We start from the raw sequence: 24,840 nt of genomic DNA, 5'->3' as shown, positions 1-24,840 counted from the left end.
GGAAGCCAATGTACTTCACACACTATTTGGGGGTAGCAGCCAACAATTACCCCAGTCAGCCAATTCAAAAATCAGATTTTATTTGTAGTCTTGCAGAAATAGGTCCTGATCTTCCAGAGCACATAAGCACATGGGTAGCTACTACAACAAGTGAAGTTATGCATGTGCTTAAGAGCTTTGCTGTTCAAGGCCATTGTGAGTAAATTCTAAAAAATAAAACATAAGTAGAAACAAACACACCTGGGCTAATACTTCAGAACACTGAGATCTTGTCTACACACAAAAACTGTATCACTTTAACTATAATGGTATGATTAAAATGATGCAACCCCATACAGTGGAAAAAGTTATATATCAGTAGAAAAGTGCTTATACAGGGATAGCTTATACAGGAAGGGGAATAAGCTAAACCAGTAAAAGGCACCTTTATACTGGTATAAAACTGTGTCCACACTAGAGATTGGACTGGTATAACTATGCTGGTAAAACATTACCACCTCTCCCGCCAGCCAACACAGTTATGCTGGTACAAAAATTGTGTGTGCACCAGGCCTAAATTACAAAATACTGAAATATTACCTATGTATGGCATGGCATGAAATCATAGCGTCACAGACATGTAGGGCTGGAAGGACCCTCTTGTGCATCTCTCCCCTCACCATGCTGAGGCAGAACCAAGTATATCTAAACCATCCCTGACAGATATTTGTCTAACCTGTTCTTAAAAACCTCCAGCTATGGGAATTACACAAATTCCTTGGGTAACAGTTAGAAAGTTTTTCCTAATATCTAACCTAAATCGCCCTTTCTGCAAACTAATCAAACTACTTCTTGTCTTACCACCCTCTGTAAACATGGAGAACAAATGATGACTGTCCTCTTTACATATTTGAAGACTGTGTTCTCCCTCAGCCTTCTCTTCTCTAGATTAAACATGCCCAGTTCACCTTTCCTAATAGGTCAAGTTTTCTAAACCTCTTATTATTTTTGTTGATCTCCTCTGGACTCTCTCAAATGTATTTACATCTTTCTTAAAATGTGGTGCCCAAAACTGGATTCAGTATTCCAGCTGAGGACTCACCAGTGTTGAGTAGAGAGGAACAATTACTTCCCATGTCTTACATACAATACTCCTATTACCACATCCCAGAATGACGTTCGCCTTTTTTCCAGCAGCAGCAAACTGTTGACTCATATTCAATTTGTGATCCACTATTCCCCCCCAGATCCTTTTCAGCAGTACTACTGCCTAGCCAGTTATTCCCCATTTTGTATTTGTGCATTTGACTTTCCCTTCCTAAATGCAGCACTTTGCACTTGTCTTTATTGAATTTCATCTTATTGACTTCAGACCAATTCTCCAATTTATCTAGAATTTTGAATTCTAATGCTGTCTTCCAAAGTGCTTGCAACCCCTCTCTGCTCGGAGTCAGCTGCAAATTTTATAAGCACACTCTCCACTCCATTATCCAAGTCATGAATAAAAATATTGCAAAGTACCAGACCCAGGACAGACATCTATGGGCCCAGACTCAATATATCCTCCCAGTTTGACAGAGAACCATTGATAACTACACTTTGAGTAGTCTTTCCACCAGTTGTGCAACCACATTAGAGTAATTTTATTTAGACCATATTTCTCTTGTTTGCTTATGAGAATATCATATGGGAAAGTGTCCAAAGCCTTACTTAAGTCCAGCCTTACTTAACTCACATCTACTATGTTCCCCTTATCCACTAGGCTAGTTACTCTGTCGAAGAAAGAAATTAGGTTGGTTTGGCATGATTTATTATTGACAAGTCCATATCAGCTATTACTTATCACCTCATTTTCATCTAATAAAATTGCATCTCTTCTCTCACAGCTTAAAACTCTGCTGCTCTAACAGATCTGTGTTCAGGCCACAAGTCCCAGAAAGAGGTCTGTGTATAACCAGAGACTTCTCCCCATACCCGTTTAGCTTCCAGTCATATTAATAAAAAGAATTTTCTGTCCTTACACAAAACAATCTTTTTTCGAAATAATGTCCACTTTTGAAATAATAAGACAAACACATTCGTTTTCAACTATCAATGTCAGCTAGCTAATACTCCAAAAATTTCAATAGCATTAGGCAATATTCCCTGGGAGCATGCATTTCCTTAATCCATAGCAATACCCCATTTCTTTCTCCCCTAACAGGCTTCCTTATCTATCTTAAATGACCAAGACTTATTCTTCTGTAGGGCTAATTATTCTACACAATACCTTTAGTAATATTTCATTATCATGTCAATATGTCCCTTTGTAGACAGTCTAGTAGAAGATATAATTGCTCTATCTCTATATATGCAAAAAATGAGTTATTAAAATCCATAATATTTATGTAAAAGGTAAAATTCATATATGTGTGTATGTATACACACAAACACACACACATATATGGCAAGAGAGAGAGAGAAAGAACAGGCTACATCATCTGCCATAGAGGGACAGAAATTTTAAAACTATAAAATAAAAGTAACTTTCTGAAATGACGAACTCTTCTTTCACAAAAATCATTCACTGAAAAGCAAAGCAGTCCAGCAGGGCTATTGAGGAAACTTGCCAAGTTAACAGATGAAAAACAACTTCTTACTCTGGTACTTTTTTCAATTGGCTGCACTGTATGAACAATACTTTTCCTCTAGTCTATTAATCCTTAATCTTAGCCCAGACCACAATAAGAAGTATATTTCTTTCTAAATATTTATTATATGTTAGCATATAACAAGAAAATAAACCTACTCTGAATTTTCCTCTGTAATACTAATGAGCAAAATGTATCAGGCCTACATTTTCTGAAATGTCTCTAATTTTCAGAATGCCAATAAAAAAAAGTAAAGCCTGAGTTTTAGAGGTGCTAATCACCCACAATTACAACTGAAATGAATGAGAATGATTGATACTCAATGTGACGTTGCACTCCATATGCTCTATGAAAATATGCTTGGAATGTGAATATAATGTAACTGGAATATGCTTTATGCAAAAGGTCTCTTCTAAGGTATCATTACAAAGCTTATAATCTACTGAGTGTGTTCATCCTATTTGTATGTATATATCATTCTTGTATCTAAAACTAGAAATACGGTATGAAGTTAACTCTGAGGTCCTATTGTAATTATGAAAAGTGGGGGCCATTAATGGTGGTTTAGAATCTTGATGGCTCCCATTAACTAGAACAATTGGTTGTAAATGGCTCTGTTTACTTGTAAACCTTCCTGTGTTCCTGTGAGTTAGGCCAGAAAGAATGGAGGCTTGGGGGGAATGGAGGACATGTGACCATGTCACCTGGTACTGGAATCCATCTTAAACCTGGTGCTTTTCCATTTAGGAGGAGGGGTGGGGACCCAGAGAGACAAAAGATTCCCGCCTTGTGACAAAGCTATAAAAGGGGGTGGAACAGAACAAAGGGAGCTGCAGTCATGAGAAAACCCCTAGTTACCACCTGAGCTGGCACTAACAAGAACTGTACCGGGGAAAGGAATGGGCCCAAACTAGAAAGGAGTCTATTCTGTGAAAGAAGCTTATTGGAACATCTCTGAGGCCGAGATTTACCTGTATTCAGTTTCTTAATGTATTAGGCTTAGACTTGCATGTTTTGTTTTATTTTGCTGGTAACTTACTTTGTCTGTTATTACTTGAAACCACTTAAATTCTACTATTTATACTTAATAAAATCACTTTTGTTTATTAATTAACCCAGAGTAAGTGATTAATACCTGGTGAAGCAAACAACTGTGCATATCTCTCTATCAGTGTTATAGAGGGCGGATAATTTATGAGTTTACCCTGTATAAGCTTTATACAGAGTAAAATGGATTTATTTGGGGTTTGGATCCCTTTGGGAGCTGGGTGTCTGGGTGCTGGAAAGAGGTGACCTGCTGAGTGGTTTTTGGTTAAAGTCTGCAGCTTTGGGGGCATGGACCAGACCAGGGCCTGTGTTGCAGCCAGCTAGCCTGTCTGGCTCAACAAGGCAGGGTTCTGGAGTCTCAAGCTGGCAGGGAGGCTCAGATGTAATCTCAGCACGTCAGGTGACAGTCCCAAGGGTGTGTCTGTGACCAAACCCATCACACTCAACACCTCTGAAAGTCAGGCCCAAGTGTTTTTAAAACTGGGGCAGCAAAAATTAGAGGTCACTTTTGAAAAACTGGACTTTAGTTATTTCCATTTAGCAGCACTGGTTTATGGACAGCCAATTTCCTTTTTCTTTTTTATGCTATTAACTCAGGTATTGAGAATACAGGGCAAGAGATTAAAATGACTACTGGTTCTAAAAATCATCTTAGGAACTGAAATTTACATTTCCTTACCTGAGTCCTTCATGGGACAGAGTGCACACTGCATGCCCCAGGCCTCACCATATAAGCAGCAGCACTCAGTGTATGTAGTCTGCTTTCCAACCAGAGGCCGGCTACAAACTAAATTCTCACTCAGATGTTGCCAGCAAAGATCTTGGTAGACTTCAGTTTCTTCAGTTTGTTCTGAAAAAGAAGTCAGTATTACATCATTACCACAATGCTCTTAATATTTCAAAGACATTGGTAAAATACAGTGTTATCTAAACAAAGGTTACAAGAATAATCTAACATTATTGCTTTACATAAAACCAAAGTTGGATGGATTTACTAATGAATTCAAATGTTTAACTTAGAAATTATAACCAAGTGATTATGACTAGTGATTTGGAGTGGCTCAAATGTTGACTGTACAACTTGAGAAATCTGAAAGGGGTTTGGTATTCAGAAACTGTTCAGTACCTACTCTCGGAAAAACAGGCTTCTTTAAAGATTCTCAAGCTAGGCACCCAAGAATGGGACACTGAATTCCTAGCCACTTCTGAAATTCTTTGTCAGGAAGTGGGATTTTTCCAAAGTGCTCAGCATTGACTTAGCTCTGCTCCTATTGGAACTTCCACTGACTTCTGTGGGAGCAGAGTTAGGTCAACACTAAGTGCTTTGGAAATCCCATCCAAGGAGTGAACCCTAAAATACATGAACTTGGATTTCCTTACCCTGGGATAAAGGTTGTATCAGTAAGACCTTTTTAGAAGTCTGTCCACTAGAGATGGGTGGAATATTTTTGACACACTATTTTTGTCAAAATATGCTGTTTTGTCAATGCTAAAATGTTTTGTGGGGACATATTGGTTTCAATTAAGTTTTTGACAGGAAGGCTTCTGAGTTCCAGGGCTCTCTGATCACTGTTGACCACAGCCACCCAGAAATAAACCCAAATAGAAAAGGTGACTTTTTGGCTTAGAAAACTGATATTTTTCTCTTGTGAAAATATTTGAATGGTTCAATTTTGTTCCAATGCAGAATGAAAACAAATGTTGAAACCACAAAAGTTGTCATGAAATGGAATTGTCATCCTCTGGTGAGCTGTAGTAACTGCATTTGTTACATGGCGTAACAATACAACTTCAACTACACACACTACATGTGAAATCATAGGATTGAATCCCAACTCACAAGGAAAATGTGGTATTCTGAAAGCATGAGGTTTACCTGAGTTTAGATCCGTTTTTACAGCTCATGTAGCCAGACGCTTCAAATGATAGAATTAGACACTTTAAGACACTGCACATTGCCTCCCAGAGCTCCAGAGAGCTGAAAGGAGAGTGGGAAGAAAGGTGCAAGTACAATCCATCTATACATAAACTCTGCATGCTGGTGGCAGAGAATGCGGCTGTACTGTTGCTCTGTTTCCTCCCTCTCTACTTTAGAGAGGCTAGTGCCAACAGATAAAAAGCAGGAACACTATGAACTTCCTGAGTACAAAGATTGTTCTTCTGCTAGCCCTAGTGCATGCATTGTCTGGAGACCCTTGTGCCTTCTCCCCTCCTTGCACATCCATGCAGGGGCCCAACACAATCTTGTCCATAGTTTGTTTAGTTAAAACACCACTGTCTGGCTGAGTTTTAGGTAAGGGTTTATAGAGGTTTATTGTATGATCCACATAAAATAAAATGTTTAATCAATCCGCACTAGTACCCCCTATTATGGACACCTCTTGGATGGTTAAATTCTTCATTGGCTGCACGGAACAGAGGCTTGAATTCATTGCTATACACACCATTATTAATAAAATGTTTTAACATTTCTAAAAATGTGTATGATGCAGAATTCCATAGTTAGTGTTGCCAACTCTTTCGATTTTATCATGAGTCTTAGAATATTTGGAGTTTTTCTTAAATTCCCAGCTGCTGGAATTAAGAGTTTGCTTGAGATTCTCAGCTTTCATTAAAAAAGTAGCAAGCTTTTAACCCTCTTTGTTGTGGAGAAAAGCTTGAAAAAATGAACTGAGTGTACCCTAAATAAACTTCCTACAGTTACAAAGCTGAGAGACAAATGAGGGACATATCCCATTAAGTAATCAGAAGCACAGATATAATTCCCACTATTTACTCCTATATCTTTCCTCTATTGTAAAAGCACAATCTCTATTTTGTCTGGATTGAGTCTTAGCCAGCTATCCCTCACCCAAGTCCCAATTTCAGTGAGATACTGGGCAGGCTGGGTCACTTCACATTCAAGGTTGGAACAGATAGAGATACAGAGCTGGGTATCATCAGCATATTGAAAATACCTCAAACCAAGCTTACTCATTAACAGTCCCAATGGTCCCATATACACACTGGGGTGACAAGATGGAACCCTGTGGAATCACACGAATGTGTCCTCAGCATAGATAAAAAACTGCGCAAGACTACCATCTGAGATTTCCTCAGAATGGAGCAGAGCCACCCAAGAGTGACCCTGTCTACCATTGGTAGGGTCTGCAGCCATATCTACAACACCTCATGGTCAATAGTGTCAGTTGTTGATCCTGTACAGGAACAGTATAATGCAAATAATGGAGCATACCATTTGAATCTGTTGGTCTGATACATCGCTTTTCTGTGGCATCCAGAACCATCGGATGGGTACAGAAACAGTTGTAAGATCCTTCAGTGTTAATGCACTGGCCATCCACACAGCTGTTTGGGTCCTGACATTCATCTGTATCTTTAAAAGGGAAGAAATGCACCAAGAAAAGTCAACATCAAAGAAGTTGCATTGTGTAAATTAATGCCTGCAAATTCTTAAATTAAGAACAGATTTCCCCCAGTGCCACCTTTGAATTAGCCCAAATACAAATTTTACACAGGGAAAAATTCTGCTTGCATCTATGCCCACATGGAGGAATAGGAGTCAGGTAACATCTTCACCCTACTCAGAGCACCCATACAGGAGAGAGGCAGGATGCTGACCTACTGCACTCAAGAACTGAGCAGCCTCTTGATTAACACATGTGGCAGCGCTTCACAGGCCCAGGTGGGTGTGTCCCTAGACATGCCCACACTACTTCCTGTGTATGCCAGCTGAATCCATAGGAGATTCTGGAGAGAGTGCCTGCATGCTGCTCTTTTATTCAGTAGCAGTAAGGACCATTGATGAGCACCCTGCCAAAGGTCCCTCAGTACCTCTGCAGAGAGAAAGGGATCTTCCTTTTTGGCCACCACAGCTCTACTCCTCGTAAGCTTGGCTTAGAGAGGAAAAGCAAGAATTTAGCCCTAGGGAAACAGTAGGCTGTTTTTCTTAAATGACATTAAATCAGAAAAGCAAATATCTTTGTAGAGGGTAGTCTTAGAAACCCCAGGTGAAAGGCTCTCTTATTGTGGTTTCAAAAATTACTTCCTTTCATTATGTTATTCTGCATAGTCTATATGGTTTTCCACTTAAGCAGCAAAAGTCAGGGTCACACTTATGAATAAGTTTCAATCAAATGGCAAGCATAAAGGACTAAGAGGTTCTGCAGACTAAAAGGAACGTGCTTATGTTACATCAGTGACCTGAATTGTAATTCCACATTGCATATTAACTCTTTGTGGAGAAATCTGTACTTAATAAAAATCATAGTGTTAATTCAATTTACTGTATTAAAACCTGCACACTTACCAAAGTTAAAGTGGGATAAAGCATGCAGCCATTCAGTTAGGGTGACCAGATGTCCCAATTTTATAGGGACAATCCCAATTTTGAGGGCTTTTTTTTTTTTATATAGGCACCCATTACCCCCCATCCCCTGTCCCGATTTTTTACACTTGCTGTCTGGTCACCCTACATTCAGTGCCTGATTTGTGTACAAAGAACAGAAAGCTAGATTGTACCCGGTAGATTGAAGCAGCACTGTATGTGGAAAAAGGGAGTAGTTTCCTGTCACCTTGTGCATTGCACACAAAGGCCACTTGGATTAGTAGCTCCTATTCTCTGGGGAGCTGTTGTTGACATGCAAGCCCCTGAGAGCAATTTGCTAAAAAGAAGGGAGGGAGTAGGCAGAGTCATGGTTCTATCTTCCACCTCCATTCGTCCTTCAGGAGAGCTGGCCAGCCATGCAGGAGAAAGGGGGAGCATGCTGCACCCCTTAAAAAGATGCTACAGGAGTACAGGAAGCTCAGTGCTTCCATTACTATGAGCTCTGGATAACTACCACATTTCAGCCTTGCATGTTTACTGCATAACTCTGCTGATCACATAAAAAGCAACAGAGGGTCCGGTGGCACCTTTAAGACTAACAGAAGTATTGGAGCATTTGCTGTAAGATGGCTACCTTTACATCTGCTATTGTGTGGCCAGGGAGGTTGAAGTGTTCTCATACAGGTTTTTGTATATTGCCATTCCTGATATCTGACTTGTGTCCATTTATCCTCTTGCATAGTGACTGTCCAGCTTGGCCAATGTACATAGCAGAGGGGCATAGCTGGCACATGATGGCATATATAACGTTGGTGGACGTGCAGGTGAATGAGCCGGTGATGTTGTAGCTGATCTGGTTAGGTCCTGTGATGGTGTTGCTGGTGTAGATATGTGGCAGAGTTGGCATCGAGGTTTGTTGCATGGGTTGGTTCCTGAGTTAGAGTTATGGTGCGGTGCGTGGTTGCTGGTGAGAATAAGGTTGGCGGGTTGTCTGTGGGCGAGGACTGGCCTGCCTCCCAAGGTCTGTGAAAGTGAGGGATCATTGTCCAGGATGGGTTGTAGATCACTTCAACCTCCCTGGCCACACAATAGCAGATGTAAAGGTAGCCATCTTACAGCAAAAAAACTTCAGGACCAGACTCCAAAGAGAAACTGCTGAGCTCCAGTTCATTTGCAAATTTGACACCATCAGATCAGGATTAAACAAAGACTGTGAATGCCTATCCAACTACAGAAGCAGTTTCTCCTCCCTTGGTGTTCACACCTCAACTGCTAGCAGAGCACCTCACCCTCCCTGATTGAACTAACCTCGCTATCTCCATACTGATTTATACCTGCCTCTGGAAATTTCCACTACTTGCGTCTGATGAAGTGGGCATTCACCCACGAAAGCTTATGCTCCAAAACTTCGGTTAGTCTTAAAGGTGCCAAAGGACTCTCTGTTGCTTTTTACAGATTCAGACTAACACGGCTACCCCTCTGTCTGCTGATCATGTCCATCTGCATACCATTACAATGTAGAGTGAGGCATTAAAGAACTTACCAAAGCACTGGAGTTTAACAGGATCATAGTATGTGCCTTGTTTACAATAACACTCATAACCTGGCTGTGTGTTCAGACAGAAGCCATTTTTACAGATTTCTTGTCCGAAGAGCAGGCATTCATCTGCATCTGTAGAGAAAACTACAGTTACAGCCCTTACTCAGTCATGTAGGGGACTATAGAGCAAGCCCCACTTACTCCCCTGTTCTGACTGTGACTCTGGATGTTGGGAGCACAGCCAGGGCTACTTGCCACTGTGAGCAAATGATTTGGGACCGGGTGGGGTGGGGTGTGGAGAACTGGGGGAGCCTTGGTTCTGCCTCCCTATTTGGTGGCCAGAGTAACTTAGCTGGATGCATGGGGGAAATCAATCACTCCACAAAACGGGTGAAGTAACTTACTCCCTTCCCAGAGCAAGGGAGAAGCAGGGGAGGAATTGTGACTTTGAGCCACAATTTATTCTCTGGTCTGATTCTGGGGTGCTGCAGCTATGCACTATATCTTACTCATGGCAGATTGTAAGGTGACAAGGTGGATACCAAGATATAATACTATTGTATTTACATAAGGTCCAATTCTGTCACCCTTACTCATGCTGAGCAGTCCTTTACTCTGTGGGTAGCTACTCCAAAACTAAGGGACTACTCCATGTGTGCACGGGTGCCAAAATTAGGCCTGGTAAGCTACTAAAGAAGATTTTAGATTTATATTGCCAATTGAAATTAGTGGGGGGCACAAACTGCAGCAATGTTGTAGATGTCCTACATGCTGGACTGTGAAAAAAGCCAATTCCCAGAGTCACACAAAACAATATTATAGATCCAAAGTGAGTAAGGACAGCTCCTGTTGAATCCAGAATACTGACAGTGGGGTAGTCCTGATGCATCCTATATATTTTGATGCAGACTGAGGCTAAGGAAGAAAAAGTTTACTAAGACAGCAAACAACAACAAAAGGATAGTTCTGACAAAGAGATAAACCCCACTGGTTAGAGCAGGAGAAAGAGGTGACAATAAACTTACTAAGCAGGGCAGAGGTAGCCATGGCTCAAGTACCCTGTATTATACACAGGCATAAAAACATTTCCTCACAGTCCAGGCTATGTGAAATCGACAGTACTCAGTTTGCACCTCCTGTATTTTTGCTTTGTAATTGGCCTTAGGTTCAAGCAAAACAGACCAAGACTGTCTTCCATGTTGGCTGAACTTCTTCTTCTGTGACTGTCTCAGTTCAACGATTGTCTATGACTATGTATATGTAAATCTGTTGTCATGGTTTTGTCTCCCCCATTTTGAAGCAACAGATGTAATCTGGGCCCTGCTGAAGTCAATGGCAAAACTCACATTGACTTCAATGGAGCCAGGATTTCACTTCATAATTAGAGTTTCTATGATATAAGCAAACAGCAGTGGTGCTTGCTGGATGGATTGTCCTAATATTGTTAATAGAGATGACCTGGGATCCAGTCCTATGGCACAACTGTTTGTGATGGTTGTGTACCGCCTGCAAGTGTGCAGCATGTAGTTTTTACCTGTATTTGGCTAGGATCATATGTTTCTCATTCCAGCACGTTCTGCTTTTCCCATCACATTTCCACTGTGGGTGATCATCATCTTTCCCGCTTGCATCATCCTTTTACCATTGTATGGCTTGACCAAGCACTTCACCCTATGCTCCTTATAATCACTGTTTTGCTCTCTGCACATGTTTACTGACTGAGCACCCCCTCTATCTTCCTCCACTGTTTATGATCTAGAATCTTGAAGTTATTTTCTGCTGTGCTCATGATTTATTTTGTTGGTTTTGTACTTGTTTAAGGAACCTCAACGGAGATTTCCCACACACAGACATAATTATTACTGTTGCTATATACAATCATAAGACATTCATCACGATTGTATCTGGGGACATTTGATATAATTTAGATCAAGAGAGATATTTTTCCAGAAGTAGTCAGTATGTATCGTACATGTCAATAGTCACAGTATACTCCATACTTAAACATATAATGAAGCATATTCTTAGCAGATAGAATCAATGATATCTAAAATGAATTAGTGCTCTTAATAAGGTTTCATTGAAAAATATAAACCATGCTAACACATACCTACTTTTCTACAGTTTTATTTACTTTGTACCAAGCTTTTACTTTTTGTTACTTTTGGAATTTGCTTCCTTTTTCCACCCCTTTTCTTTTAGTTTACCAAACATTTACTATGTTACTTCGTTTAAACCAGGCTGGTGTTAGAAATGCCAACGAAGAATGAAAGGTAAAATGTATAGCAGGTAAACTGGGCCAAATTCTGCACTCAATTCCCCTGGTGTTAATCCATTGGCTTCAATAGTGTCACTCCAGATTTACACCAGGGTAACAAGAATGTAGCTACAAACTATTTTTTCCATCTGCTGAACAGTTCTCAAGGTGAATTATTAAAATACGTACTTTTCCAGAAGAGCTGAAAGGACTATAAAAATATTTTTACAGTCACTTTTCCAGCCACTAAGCAATTTTAAACATTAAATATTTTGTTAAGTTAGATTGTTTAGCAGCAAGACCACTATAATGATTAATTAAAAAAAAACACAGTCAAGTGACTTCCATCTTTTCTTATGGAAACAGAATACGTGGTTTTGGGGAAAAGTGGGAGAGCTGGGGGTTTCGGAAAGAGAACATACATTTGTTTTTGCAATTAATTTCAAATTAAAAATGTCTGGGTTACTCCTGCAAAAAGAAGCATGCAGATGAAAGCAAAATAAATACATTATGTGTTAACGGAAGAGAAAAATGTCGCATTTTACAAAATAATCTGTCCATTTGCAGGTCCACTGTCTCCACTATAAATATGCCATTTATAAGGATAGTGCCAAAACTTGTTCAATGCAAAAATCTTGTTAACATGGTGAGAGTTTTCCTGGAAAACATATCTAGTTATAAAATATTTTAATTTCCACATTTTAATACTCTTAACAGTTGCAGATGTTATCAACTGCAAGGCAGCATAACCAACCAAAGCTGCTTTTTATCTCAGATGCATATACACATACAAATCAAGTGTGCCAATTTTTTGTTGCAAAGAATAAATAAGCATAGCAAAGACACAAATAATATCATGTGCCTGCTCCATCCAAAAAGAAGTGTACTCAGAAACTGGATTTCCCAGTTCTGTACAATTTGCTATAGATCCACTAGATCTTTTTCAGGTACTTCAAAACAGAATTATGACATCTTTCTGATTATCTGTCAATCTATCAAGGCCTCTATTACTACAGTATCTCAGTACCCCGCAATCTTTAATGTATTGATACTTATCATATTTCTGTCAGGTAGGGAACTACTATTATCTCCATTTTACAGATGAGGAAGGTACACTGAGATTAACTGACTTGCCCAAGGTCACACAGGAGGCCTGAGCTGGAGCAGAGACTTGAATTCAGGTGTACTGAATCCCAGTCTTATGCCATAGCCACTGGGCAACCCTTCAGATATAAAAATTAGTGGCCTATTCCTGAGAAGCAAGAAGAACCTATAACTCCCACTGATTTTAATGGACATAGCAGATGCCTATCATCTCTCAGAATCAGGCCCTATATGGAATAACTTTTAAGGACTGTGTTTCTGACTTCGCTATTGGTGATGTTGGCATAGCTAAACATATTAACTATGTGATGCTACAGCTCTTTTCAGATATTGTATGTTACATTATACTGCATTTTAATGTAATATAAATATACACAGTAACTTCAGAGTTATTAAATATTTGATCTGTAAAACTGCAAGTCTGATAGGAACAAATGTAATTTTATGTAGCAATACTGTAGCTACTTTATAATTCAAGGCAATTATGCAGATTTCCTTCTAACTATATAAAAGTACAATGCATTTATGCCACGCATTGTGGAAAATTCACTTTCCTGAATTATTAACAGTAGTTTCAGACTTCACTAACTCAACAAAGGAATTTTACTGATCTCGCTCTTCCTTGTTAATAAAGTTTTTTGCCTACATACTCTTTCTCTCATGCACATATTCTATTTTGCTCTCTCCAGTAATGTCCATTTCTTCACAGATTATTGTATATGGCATTATGTTCTAAATAGCATAGTTAAGTTTATTTTCAATTTTCAGAATAATTTAAGCATAAATCATTCATTCACCTTGTAGCCTGAATGCTAATGTAGGACAGAACCCTCTCCCCATACTTGCCTTTCCCCATAACTGTTAAAAATACTTGTTATTTATAAATTAAAGACTGGTTTGTGCTACTTATACATGAGCAAAAGCTGATCTTTGGGGTTATGTGTTTTAAACATCTGCTCTTACAGTATAAGATGAATACAGGGAAAATATGATAAGTGTTACAGCACCTAAGATGAATAAAATGTGAATAATAAAGAAAAAAACTGTAATAGTGTTCTGTCCTAAATACAGGTTTACCATAAGGTAAGTATTTTGGAATAACATTTTACTTCAAGATGCTGTTTCTGTCTTGTTGAAAAACTGAAGTAATATGTTGACATTGCTGGTTACGTAAACTATCTATTATTAGAATTTCTGAAATGTTCATATTTAATACAAGTTAGCATATCTAATTGGTACTGACCTTTGTAATTCTGTGTAATGACTCCATATGATGAATCACCAGAGGGGATGAAACCTTTTCCTTCAGGACACAAATCAGTAAATTCAGCTGGTAGAGAAATAAACCAAAGAATCATATCAGAAAAAAAGCAGTTATTTAGAAATCTAGAACTGTAACAAATGATAAAATGTTCATGTTCAAGAATACATTTAAAAATTGTATTCTACTTTCTAATTCTCAGAAATCTAAGGCAACCTTTCCTCTGATTACTTCCCTTTGGGCAATCTTATACACCTAGGTATAACCTTATGGCCAAATGCTGCAGTCATAACACAGGCAAAACTTCCATTGACTTCAACAGGAATTTAACTATTGTCTTCAAAAAGAGTTTTGCCTCAGCAGGAACTGAATAAGAACTGCATCATCTGTCTCACAGAGGGAATGAATTACGTTATGTTGGAGATGGCATAGGCTCAAATGCAAACAAACCCTCTTTTATATTTTCAAGTATAGTGGCTCTTTCCAAAACACACAGCAATAGGCACAGTTTCACCAGTTCAAAGATGTGGATAAGATAAGAACTCAGAACAAGAAATCACTTTTCTTTTAAAAGTTATCTCTTGCATTCTGAAGAATTTACACATGTTCTAATCTTAAATGATTTATTCCAGCTGGATATTGAATATCAGCCATCATTGTTTACACACTGTGCTTCAAGTACTGTTATCAATATTTATGCCAAAGAGCATATGGTTATGCTCTTCTAATTGGTATTTAAAGGCTAAAAAATGTTGTGCAGACAGCATGATTAACTGTATTATACAGTAGGTAGCAGAATGTAAAATTAATGTCATGTTATATATCTATTTTAATGTTTCACATTGCTGCATAAGCTAAGCTGCTATGACTAATGACAGCCAGACAAAAATATAAAAATGCTCATCTTAATTTGTTACTTTATGGGGAGTAATATAACTGTAACATTACAATAAAATTTGGCAAAAATTTGTATCAGAAATATTGTTGCTTTAAACATTTGGAGATAGTGTTGGCCATAGAAAAATAATAGGCCATATTTATCGCTGCTGTAATTCCAATGAAGCCAGTGGAGTTACACCAGAGATTAATTCTTCCCATTGCTTTTGTGAGAGTGGAAATTTTGCCTGGATAAGTTTTGAGTAAGCTGCTGCAGGAGATGGCCCTTTACGAACAGCCTTCACGAAAGCCAAGGATACCTATACTAGTACAAAGCACAACCCTTCAGAAACTATTGCTGGATGGAAAGCCTCCTCTTACCAGTTCCAAAGACGGGGCATGGGAAGATTTCACAGTTATCACCCCAGCCTGCACCCAAAGTACAGCAGCATTCTTGTTTGGTGATGTTGGATGTCAACACATTATCACAGAAATTAGCATCATTTAGATTGTAGTAGCATTCTTTCTTTTCATCTTCAGGTTGATCAACATCTACTGGTAAATCTAAAAATGAAAAATAAATAAATAATAAAATAATATGTCAAATTAATCAGTTTGATAAGAGATACGGGAGAAAAGCAACTGCATGATGTTGTCATAGCACCATTTTCTATCTTCAGGGACAGAGTCCTCGGAGAGAAAAATGTGTCAGCAAAAAGTTTGGTGGATTTTTTTAATCCTCAAAATCTTTCCCCTGATTTTCAGACTACTGTTTTCTTTCAGATTTAGGTGTTGGAAGAGCTTCCATATTTGTACTTCTACTATGTTTAAGTCATGCACGTACCTCTACTTTTATGATTAAAAACGATATTAACACTTACGAAGTTGCTTTTCAAACGTTTTTCACTTAAAGCACGTCACAAAGGTTAATAAACATTTTACAGATGTGGAAAGTGAGGCAGAGAGAGTGAAAAGGTCTGATTTTCAACATTCTCAGCTCCCATTGACTTCAGTGGAAGACAACAGTTCAATACTACTGAAAATTGAGTTCTAAGTGACTTATACAAAATCATATAGTGAGTCAATGTGAATGACAGGAACATAACCCAGGTTCCTGACTCTCAGTCTGATGCCTGATATACTGGACTAGCATGACATCAATTTTTAGACTAAATTATGCCTCTTATAGAGAAACAGAGAAGATGTAGTTCCCAAACAACAGCAGCTAAATAAGGCATAATTCCGCAGGACACAGGACCTTGGCAGTGCTTTCTTTGATCTGGAATCAGGGGACATGTTCCCCTCTTAGGTTAAGGTGGGTTTTGCAGTTGCATTGTACTTTAAAGCAGTATTTGAAAGAGATAAGCAGAGGAATCAAAATATATTGACTCTGCAGAAGAGAGTTGCAAGGGTTGGGGGTGCAGGAGGGGAGTACAGGGGTTGGGGCAAAGGGGGCACGATGTAGGGTTAGGGGCACAGGAGAGGGTGCAGGGATTGGGGCGCAGGAGGGGAGTGCAGGGCTTAGGGGTGAAGGGGGCACAGTGCAGGGGTTAGGGGTCAAGGGTTAGGGGCACAGAAGGGGAATAGGGGTGTTGGGGCAAAGGGGGCACAATGTAGGGTTAGGGGCACAGGAGGGGGTGCAGGGTTAGGGATGAAGGGGGTTCAGGGATTTGGGGTACAGGAGGAAAGTGCAGGGGTTAGGGGTGAAGGCAGGGTACAGGGGTTAGAGCCGAAGGGGGCACAGTGCAGGGTTAGGAGTAAAGGAGAGGTGGGGAGCCTGGGGAGCCCATGGGGACCAGGAGCACCAAAATACAAGTTTGCTCAGAACGCCATTTTCCCTAAGGCTGGCCCTGAGTCTAGTCTATCATCCACAGTTTTACGGAGTTTATAAAACTTATGATGTCACAGAGTTCTCAAATACCTAGAGGATAATTCTACAAAACATAGTTACTAACTCAATAAATAACAAGAAAACTTATCAAAACCTACCAAACCATAATTAAAGGGCACCGGTTCTCCTTCGAGATAAATGAATAAAATATCTTTGGAGATTTTAGAGCAAGTCATTTCAGAAATATGACAATACAAAACAGTGGAACAAGCACTCAAATCTTTCATGTTTCCAAAACACTTTAGTCCATCTAACCTCAAGTTTCCACAAAATATTCACCTTTAGTAAGATCTGAGATGAGAGAAACTTCAAGTGGAAATTATTTTTGTTTCCACAGTTCCATAATACCTGACAAATATGGACTGCAACATTTTGCATTTGGATTCCCCATGTGCTTTGAAACCAAAGATGTCAAATTTATTGGTAGAAAACACCACTTCTGCTGGGGATTTCAGAATGGCAAACTCTTAAGATGAAAAATATATTTATTTTTCCTGTTAGAAAATTCTTCATATTCAGCATTTAACATGTGACAACAACCATCCAAAGCAATATAACAAAGAGCTACCCAAAATTATTCCATGTTGGCTGATTGTCATATATTTTTAAATTTGATTAATTTCAATTGAGACTAGAAGGTAATGTTACTGTCATGAGACATTTTTTGAAATTGTCACAAATTTACAGGAAGAGATGAAATCTTTATTTTATGCTTCAGTTATAATGTATTTCAAAATCATTATGTTATATAAGAATTGAGATCAAAACTGCCACATGGTTACATTGTGTTGTTTGTCTTATTGTTCTTTTATTTATATTTGGCTTGCAACCTCAAAGATTTGTCTTTGTCTGGTCAGCAGGAAGAAAAAAGTCATGGCTCCTTTAAGGGTCCCCCCCCTTCAAATGGGGAGGGGGCCAAAACATCACCGAACCTGGAGGCTGGCTGGAGGGGCTAAGGTAAGCCACTAGTGCCCTGTGCACCTGAGGCACAGAATATATAACTTGTCCCTTTGGAGGCAGCCCTCTCTCACACCCAAATTAGTAGCTACCACCCTCCCAGTCATGGGATCAGAGAAGGACCATATTTTGTGGTCTGCTGTGGGCACTGCACTAGTTGCCTTTTTGGGGACTGGGAAGGAATGTTTCCCTCACTGACACATTAGCTGTGGCAGGGTGGGTTTTTTTGCCTTCGCCATAGTAGCTTAGGGACCTGGCGGGATAGGTCAGGAGGTAAGGTTCAAGATATTGTAACTTAACAGGTGGCAGGTGTCCAGTGCAGGTATTCATTCCATAGGAGTCTGGTTCCTTGATACACTGGAGCTGGAAGTGAATTTAGGAGAAGGATGGGAAACGGAGTTGGGGCTCATAATGTGTTGCACAGTGAGAAGACAACCTCCTTTCCCCAGCCCCTTTATCCTCACCACCCTCCTTCTATGGAGTCACAACAATAGGCTAGGATGCAGTTTGGAAGAGCAGGGGGCTGACAGCACCCCTCAGATGGGTGGAAACAAGTGAGGAAGGAAGGATGACTTGTATGAGTCCCCAGACGAGTTAAATTAATAAAGTTGTGACCTAATTAATGCACATCCCTCACATCCTGTCTTTCTTCCTGCATGTCCAGGAAAATGCATCAGGCTGGTCTAGTGATAGTTGTTTATACCGTTATGAGGGAGACCCAGGTTCAGCTCACTGTCCTAGAATCTACCTCATTCTATGGGCCTTTAAGGAGTTCAAAAGCAGCCAACTATGCTAATTATGGAATGGACCATTCCCAATCCCATCCAGTCCTGTTTGTTGTCAGGATAGTGGCTGGTATGTGGGATCTCAAGGTGGGAAGGGTAAAACAGAGCATGGGGGAATAAAATGAACCTCAGGCTCTTACTTCCACCACTGCTCCCAACACACACACACACACACACACACACACACACACACACACATCAAGTTTCAAGTATCTGTAAAATATGATGAAATGAAAATGCTGCACATAAGAAATAAAGTAAGTTTTACTAAGCTTATTCTCTTTAATTTTCATTAGCTACAACTGTTTTAACATTAGCATGCCCAAAATATTTATTTTGTTGTGCCTATTATTGTGTTTGAATTAAAGAGAGTATAATAGACATTTATGGCTTTTAGTTCAAAACATACATTTGAATTTGTTTCTAACTTCCTTAGAAAAGTGAATGTTTTGGTTTGTGGAGTTTGAAGGGCTGGCAGACACCACGTTGCCACCAACAATGCAAACTCTCCTTTGCTGTTTTGCCAATGTAAGTAAGTATACATTAAGGGAAACACCCAGCTGAGTGCTATTTCATCTTTGTTAGTTTAGTCTGTGGTCTCCCTTCATCAGATAATTACAATTTTCCATAATGTACTGCATTTCATAAAGTACGATGGTTTTGTGGTATCAGCTGATGTCCAACAGGAACCAAAATTAAGACTATCATGTGTCGCAGAAACTCAACTGAACTAAATCTGTTATTCCAAGGTGAGAGAGCCGTACTTTAACCACCAAGTTATACATTTTCTTTGGACAGATGCCACATGTCTAACTGAATCAGTGCCAAAGGCTTAAATAGCAGAAACACCATGGAAGTTTTCACACCATTTACTAGGGAAAGAGCTTCAGAGGCTGTCCCAAGAGGAAGGAGAAACATTCTCATCATGTGATTATTTATTCCCATTTTATATTTGATGTGATGGTTTCTCCTCCCATTATCTGTTCAGCACTTTAAAAGTCTGTTGTTTACACAGCTGTGACTGAGGGTTAGTCAAGCAGGCGTCATGAATGTTTGGAAAGTGAGTGAGACATAGATCTTTAAAAAAAGAAATTTACAAAGGCCAGTCTGTGTCTACAAGCTCATAATTTCTCTCTCTCTCTCTCTCTCTCTCTCTCTCTCACACACACACACACACACACACACACACACAAAATTAACCTTTTAATAAACAGATTCTTTAAAAAGATATTTTAGTGTAATTTTTCCTTGGAAAAATTGATTAGTACCTAGATATTTATTTTCTCACAATTTTGGTTATTTCTGATTTTTTTATTTCATTGTTAAAAAATTAGAAATTTTACTCTACTAAGTAACTGTGGGATAATACAGTCATTTATCTGATTGAGTTTTTAAAAATATTTATTAACATTTTTCAATCTTTTTTCTTATAACAAACCCAAAGAAATTCTAGATACCAGCAGACAGACATTTATCTGACTGTAAATATGATGGCTATATTAGTGCCTCAGAATTCCAGATATAAAAAGTGGGGGCTAAATATAGACTAAAGGTATTTTATATATTTTTATATCTTAATATTGCACTGATCCAGCAAATCACTTAGGCGTATGCTTATCATTAAGTGCTGTTGACATCAACGCAACTAAAGCATATGCTTAAAATTAAGCACAGATTTAAAAACTTTGATTAATTGTGCCCGAAATTATTAATATAAAAAATAAAATGTGTAGGGTTGATGGAATCTTAAGTAAATAAATTATATAGCACTGCCCTTTGCCTCCAAATGACATAAGAAATACAAAGTTTCAGGGTCTGATTTTCAGCAAGCCACTAAATATATATTTGTATGTTCCTATTTTCTATATGCAAAGCACTACAGAATGTGTAATGTAAATCTCCCAATCTGTTGCACACATGGCAAGATGTCTCTCTTTTTTGCATGTGTATGTGTAAATCAGGAATTTGTGCATGCACATCCAATGATGCATGTGCAAAAAAGACATGCATCGGTATGTATGCAAATATTTGAAGATCAGACTCTCAGTTCACTTGGGTTAAAACAAAACGGTTACTCACCTTCTCATAACTGTTGTTCTTCGAGATGTGTTGTTCATGTCCATTCCAATCCGATGTGCACACACGACAGTCAGAAGATTTTCCCCCTAGTAGTATCTGTAGGGTAGGCCTGGGTGCCCCCTGGAGTCACGCCCCCATGGCGCTCAATATAGTGCCCTGCCGACCCAACCCCCCCTCTTGCTGGCTACTCCGACAGCAGGGCAGTAGGGTAAGTATTGGAATGGACATGAACAACACATCTGGAAGAACAGTTATGAGAAGGTGAGTAACCGTTTTTTCTTCTTTCAGTGCTTGTTCATGTCAATTCTAATCAAGTGACTCCCAAGCCTAAATTAGGGAGGCGGGGTCGGAGTTGTCCACTGACTGGAGCACCACTCTACCAAAGGCCGCATCGTCTCTGACCTGCTGGGTAATCGCATAATGTGCGGTGAAAGTATGTATGGAGGACCATGTCGCTGCTCTGCATATTTGCTGGGTGGGAACCTGCCCCAGGAATGCTGCTGAAGAAGCCTTCGTCCTGGTGGAGTGCGCAGTGAGCAGAGGGGCAGGCACCACCGCCAGTTTGTAACACTCTCAGATGCAGGACGTGATCCACGACAAACTTCATTGAGAAGAGCCTGGAAGACTTTTCATCCTGTCTGCCACAGCCATGAAAAGTTGCACGGACTTTCGGAACGGCCTTGTTCTCTCGATGTAAAAGGCTAGTGCTCTGTGGATATCCAACGAGTGAAGCCTCTGCTCCCTGCCACTTGAGTGCGGCTTAAGATAGAACACTGGGAGGAAGATGTCCTGGTTAATGTGAAACTGGGAGACAAACTTCGGGAGAAAAGCTGGGTGGGGTCTGAGCTGAACCCCTTGTCTTTATAGAACACTGTGTGAGAAGGCTCTGATGTTAGGGCCTTGAGCTCGGACACCTCCTGGCTGAGGTTATCACCACCAGAAATGCCACCTTGTACGAGAGGTAGAGCAGGAAACATGTCGCTAGTGGTTCAAAGGGTGGCCCTGTCAGTCTGGAAAGGACCAGGTTGAGGTCCCAGGCCGGGACCGGTTGTCGAACTTATCGATAAAGCCTGTCGAGACCTTTGAGGAAACAGCTGACCATAGGGTTGGCAAAGACTGACTGTCCCTCTGAGCGTGGATGAAGGCAGAGATGGCAGCCAAGTGAACCCTTACTGATGACATGGACAGTCCCTGCTGCTTGAGATGGAGAAGGTAGTCCAATATGAGCGGAATAGAGGGGAACGTCGGGGACGAACGATGCTGTGCTGACCAGATTGAAAATCTCTTCCATTTGGCAAGGTAGGTAGCTCTAGTGGAGGGTTTCCTACAGCACTGCCAAGGAGAACTTGTCTAACCTAGTCCGAGCAGGAGAGCTCCACCGGGTTTAGCCATGGAGCTTCCACACCATGAGGTGCAACGACTCGAGATTTGGGTGCTGGAGACGGCTGTGATCCTGAGTTATCAAGTCCGGGAAGAGCAGCAAAGTGACTGGGGCTTCCATGGACACGTCCAGGAGCAATGTATACCAATGTTGGCAGGGTCAGGCTGGGGCTATCAATATTACCACCGCTCAGTCCCTCCGTATCTTGAGGAGCACTTGTGAACGAGAGGGATAGGCGGGAACACATATAGGAGACGGCCTCCCCAGGGAAGGAGGAACGCGTCTGCTATAGAGCCCAGGCTGTGATTCAGGAAGGAGCAGAACTGCTGACACTTCCTGTTGTGCTGTGTGGCAAAGAGGTCTACCTGGGGAAAGCCGCACTGATGGAAAAAGGAGTTTGCGACGTCCGGGCATTAGGACCACTCATGGCTATGGAACTACCTGCTGAGATAGTCCGCTAACTCGTTCTGTACCCCAGGGAGGTATGATGCTTGCAGGTGTATTGACTGCTCTACACAAAAGTCCCACAGCACGAGGGCTTTCTGGCAGAGGGGAGAGAAGCATGCACCCCCCTGTTTGCTGATACAGAACATCACTGTGGTGTTGTCTGTCATCACTGATACACATCTCCCACTTAAATGGGCTTGGAAAGTCTGACATACCAGGCGTACCGCTCTCAGCTCTCTGACATTGATGAGGAGAGCGAGCTCCGCCTGAGACCAGAGGCCTTGTGTCCTGAGATCTCCCAGATGTGCACCCCAGCCCAAGTCCAATGTATCTGTAACCAACGAGAGAGTTAGCTGGGAGCTGACGAAGGGGACCCCTGCACACACTAGGTGTGGGTTGAGCCACCACAGAAGGGAGTTGAGGCCCGGGCGAGGCAAAGTAACAAACCTGTCCAAACTGTCTTGGGCCGGCCGATACACTGAGGCTAGCCATGATTGGAGCGGCTGGAGTCTGAGCTTGACATGCTGCACCACATACGAACAAGCGGCCATGTGTCCCAGAAGTTTGAGGCAATTCCTTGCTGTGGTGGTGAGGAACTGCCTGAGACTCCAAATGATGTCGTCCAAGGCCCAGAACCGTGATTCCGGTAAATACGCCTTGGCCTGGGTCGAGTCCAGCACTGCCTGTATGAACTCTATCCTCTGAACAGGGGACAGAGTTGACTTCCCTGCGTTCGGGAGAAGGCCCAGTTTGTCAAACGTTGCAATGATGAATCTGACTTGCGCCTCCACTTGAGCCCTGGAGCGGCCCTTGATCAGCCAGTCGTTGAGGTACACGAACACCTGTACCGGGCACCTGTGCAGAAACGCGGCCATGACTGCCCTGCATTTGGTAAATACCCAAGCCGCTGTTGACAGGCCGAAAGGAAGGACTGTGAACTAGAAGTCCTGAGGTATTTTCTGTGGGATGGTGTGATTGCCATATGAAAGTATGCGTCCTTCAAGTTGAGGGCGTCATACCGTCCCCTGGATCCAAGGAAGGGATGATGGAGACCAAGGAGACCCATGAAGAAACTCAAGTTCCATATGAACTTGAGCTCTCGCAGGTCTAGGATGGGCCTGATCCTGCCTTTGGCTTTTGGTATTAGGAAATACCAGGAATAGAAGCCCTTGCCCTTCTGCTCCTGAGGAACCTCTTCAACTGTCCCCAGCGAGAGAAGCGATTGCACCTCCTTTATGTGGAGTTGCTCGTGAGAAGCGTCCCTGAAGAGGGATGGGGAAGTGGGGTGGAAGGGCGGAAGGGAAGAGAATTGGGGTGAATATCCCCTCTCTACCATGCGGAGCACCCAGCAGTCCGACATAATACGGGCCCATGAATGGTAGAAAGGGGATAGACAGGACGAAAAGGTAAAGTAGGATGGATCCAGTCTTTGCACTGGTGTGTCGCCCCTGGGTGCACCTTCAAAAGGCTGGTTTTGGGCCTGAGGAGGGTTGACTGGCCACAGCCCTGACCAGAGGAGGGGGCGAGGTCTCTTCCTTGAGTTCCTATTTCTCCTGCGCGACCTGTCCTGCCTACCCTGAGGTTGATAATTCCTCGGTGGAGGCTGGGTTCTAATGTGCCTCCATTGCGTGGCAGGGGTGTGGAGTCCCAGGACTTCAAGGTGGCTTGAAAGTCCTTGAGGCTGTGCTGACGAGAGTCAGTTTTCTCGAAAAACAAAGACTGACCCTCAAAGGGGAGGTCCTGGATTGTCTGCTCCACCTCGTAGGGGAGGCCAAAGACTTGCAGCCAGGAACTCCTCCTTATGGCCACCCTGGTAGCCATGGTGCGAGATGCTGCATCCACTGCATCCAGGGCCGCCTAGAGGGATGCATAGGAAATTAATTTGCCCTCCTCTACTACCATGGAAAACTCCTCATGAGAATCCATAGGGAGGAGTTCTGCAAATTTTTGCATGGCTCGCAAGTATTATAATTGTACCTGCTAACCACCACCTGATGGTTAGTGATACGGAACTGCAACCCCCACATGGAATATATGTTTTGGAAACATGAAAGATTTGAGCGCTTTTTCCTCTGTTTTGTATTGTCATATTTCTGACAGGGGGGCGCCCAGGCCGACCCTACAGATACTGCTAGGGGAAAAATCTTCCAGCTGTCGTGCATATGGTACGCACACACCTGATTGGAATTGACATGAACAAGCACTCAAAGAAGAACTATATATTTAAATAAAAATTATTTGGTAGTAATGACAGTATGAAAGGTCTCCCTTGAAATGTA

General features: G+C 41.2%; 1 protein-coding gene across 16 annotated transcripts in view; it reads right to left on the bottom strand.

Moving 5' to 3' along the window:
* Positions 1-24,840, bottom strand: part of LTBP1 (latent transforming growth factor beta binding protein 1) — a 333,039-nt gene that overhangs the window by 30,203 nt on the left and 277,996 nt on the right. For all 16 annotated transcript variants that reach the window (XM_008174460.4, XM_008174437.4, XM_042848435.2 and 13 more), the window contains 5 exons: positions 15,403-15,585; positions 14,128-14,214; positions 9,527-9,655; positions 6,892-7,032; positions 4,336-4,506 (listed from right to left, as the gene is read on the bottom strand). In XM_008174460.4, coding sequence (XP_008172682.2) covers positions 4,336-4,506; positions 6,892-7,032; positions 9,527-9,655; positions 14,128-14,214; positions 15,403-15,585 — 711 coding nt within the window. The remainder of the gene's footprint in view (positions 1-4,335; positions 4,507-6,891; positions 7,033-9,526; positions 9,656-14,127; positions 14,215-15,402; positions 15,586-24,840) is intronic.

The sequence above is a fragment of the Chrysemys picta genome, chromosome 3, assembly GCF_011386835.1.
Source record: "Chrysemys picta bellii isolate R12L10 chromosome 3, ASM1138683v2, whole genome shotgun sequence".
Lineage (NCBI taxonomy): Eukaryota > Metazoa > Chordata > Testudines > Emydidae > Chrysemys > Chrysemys picta.
The sequence above is the reverse complement of the archived record's forward strand: the minus strand, read 5'-3'. Positions and strand labels throughout refer to the sequence as shown.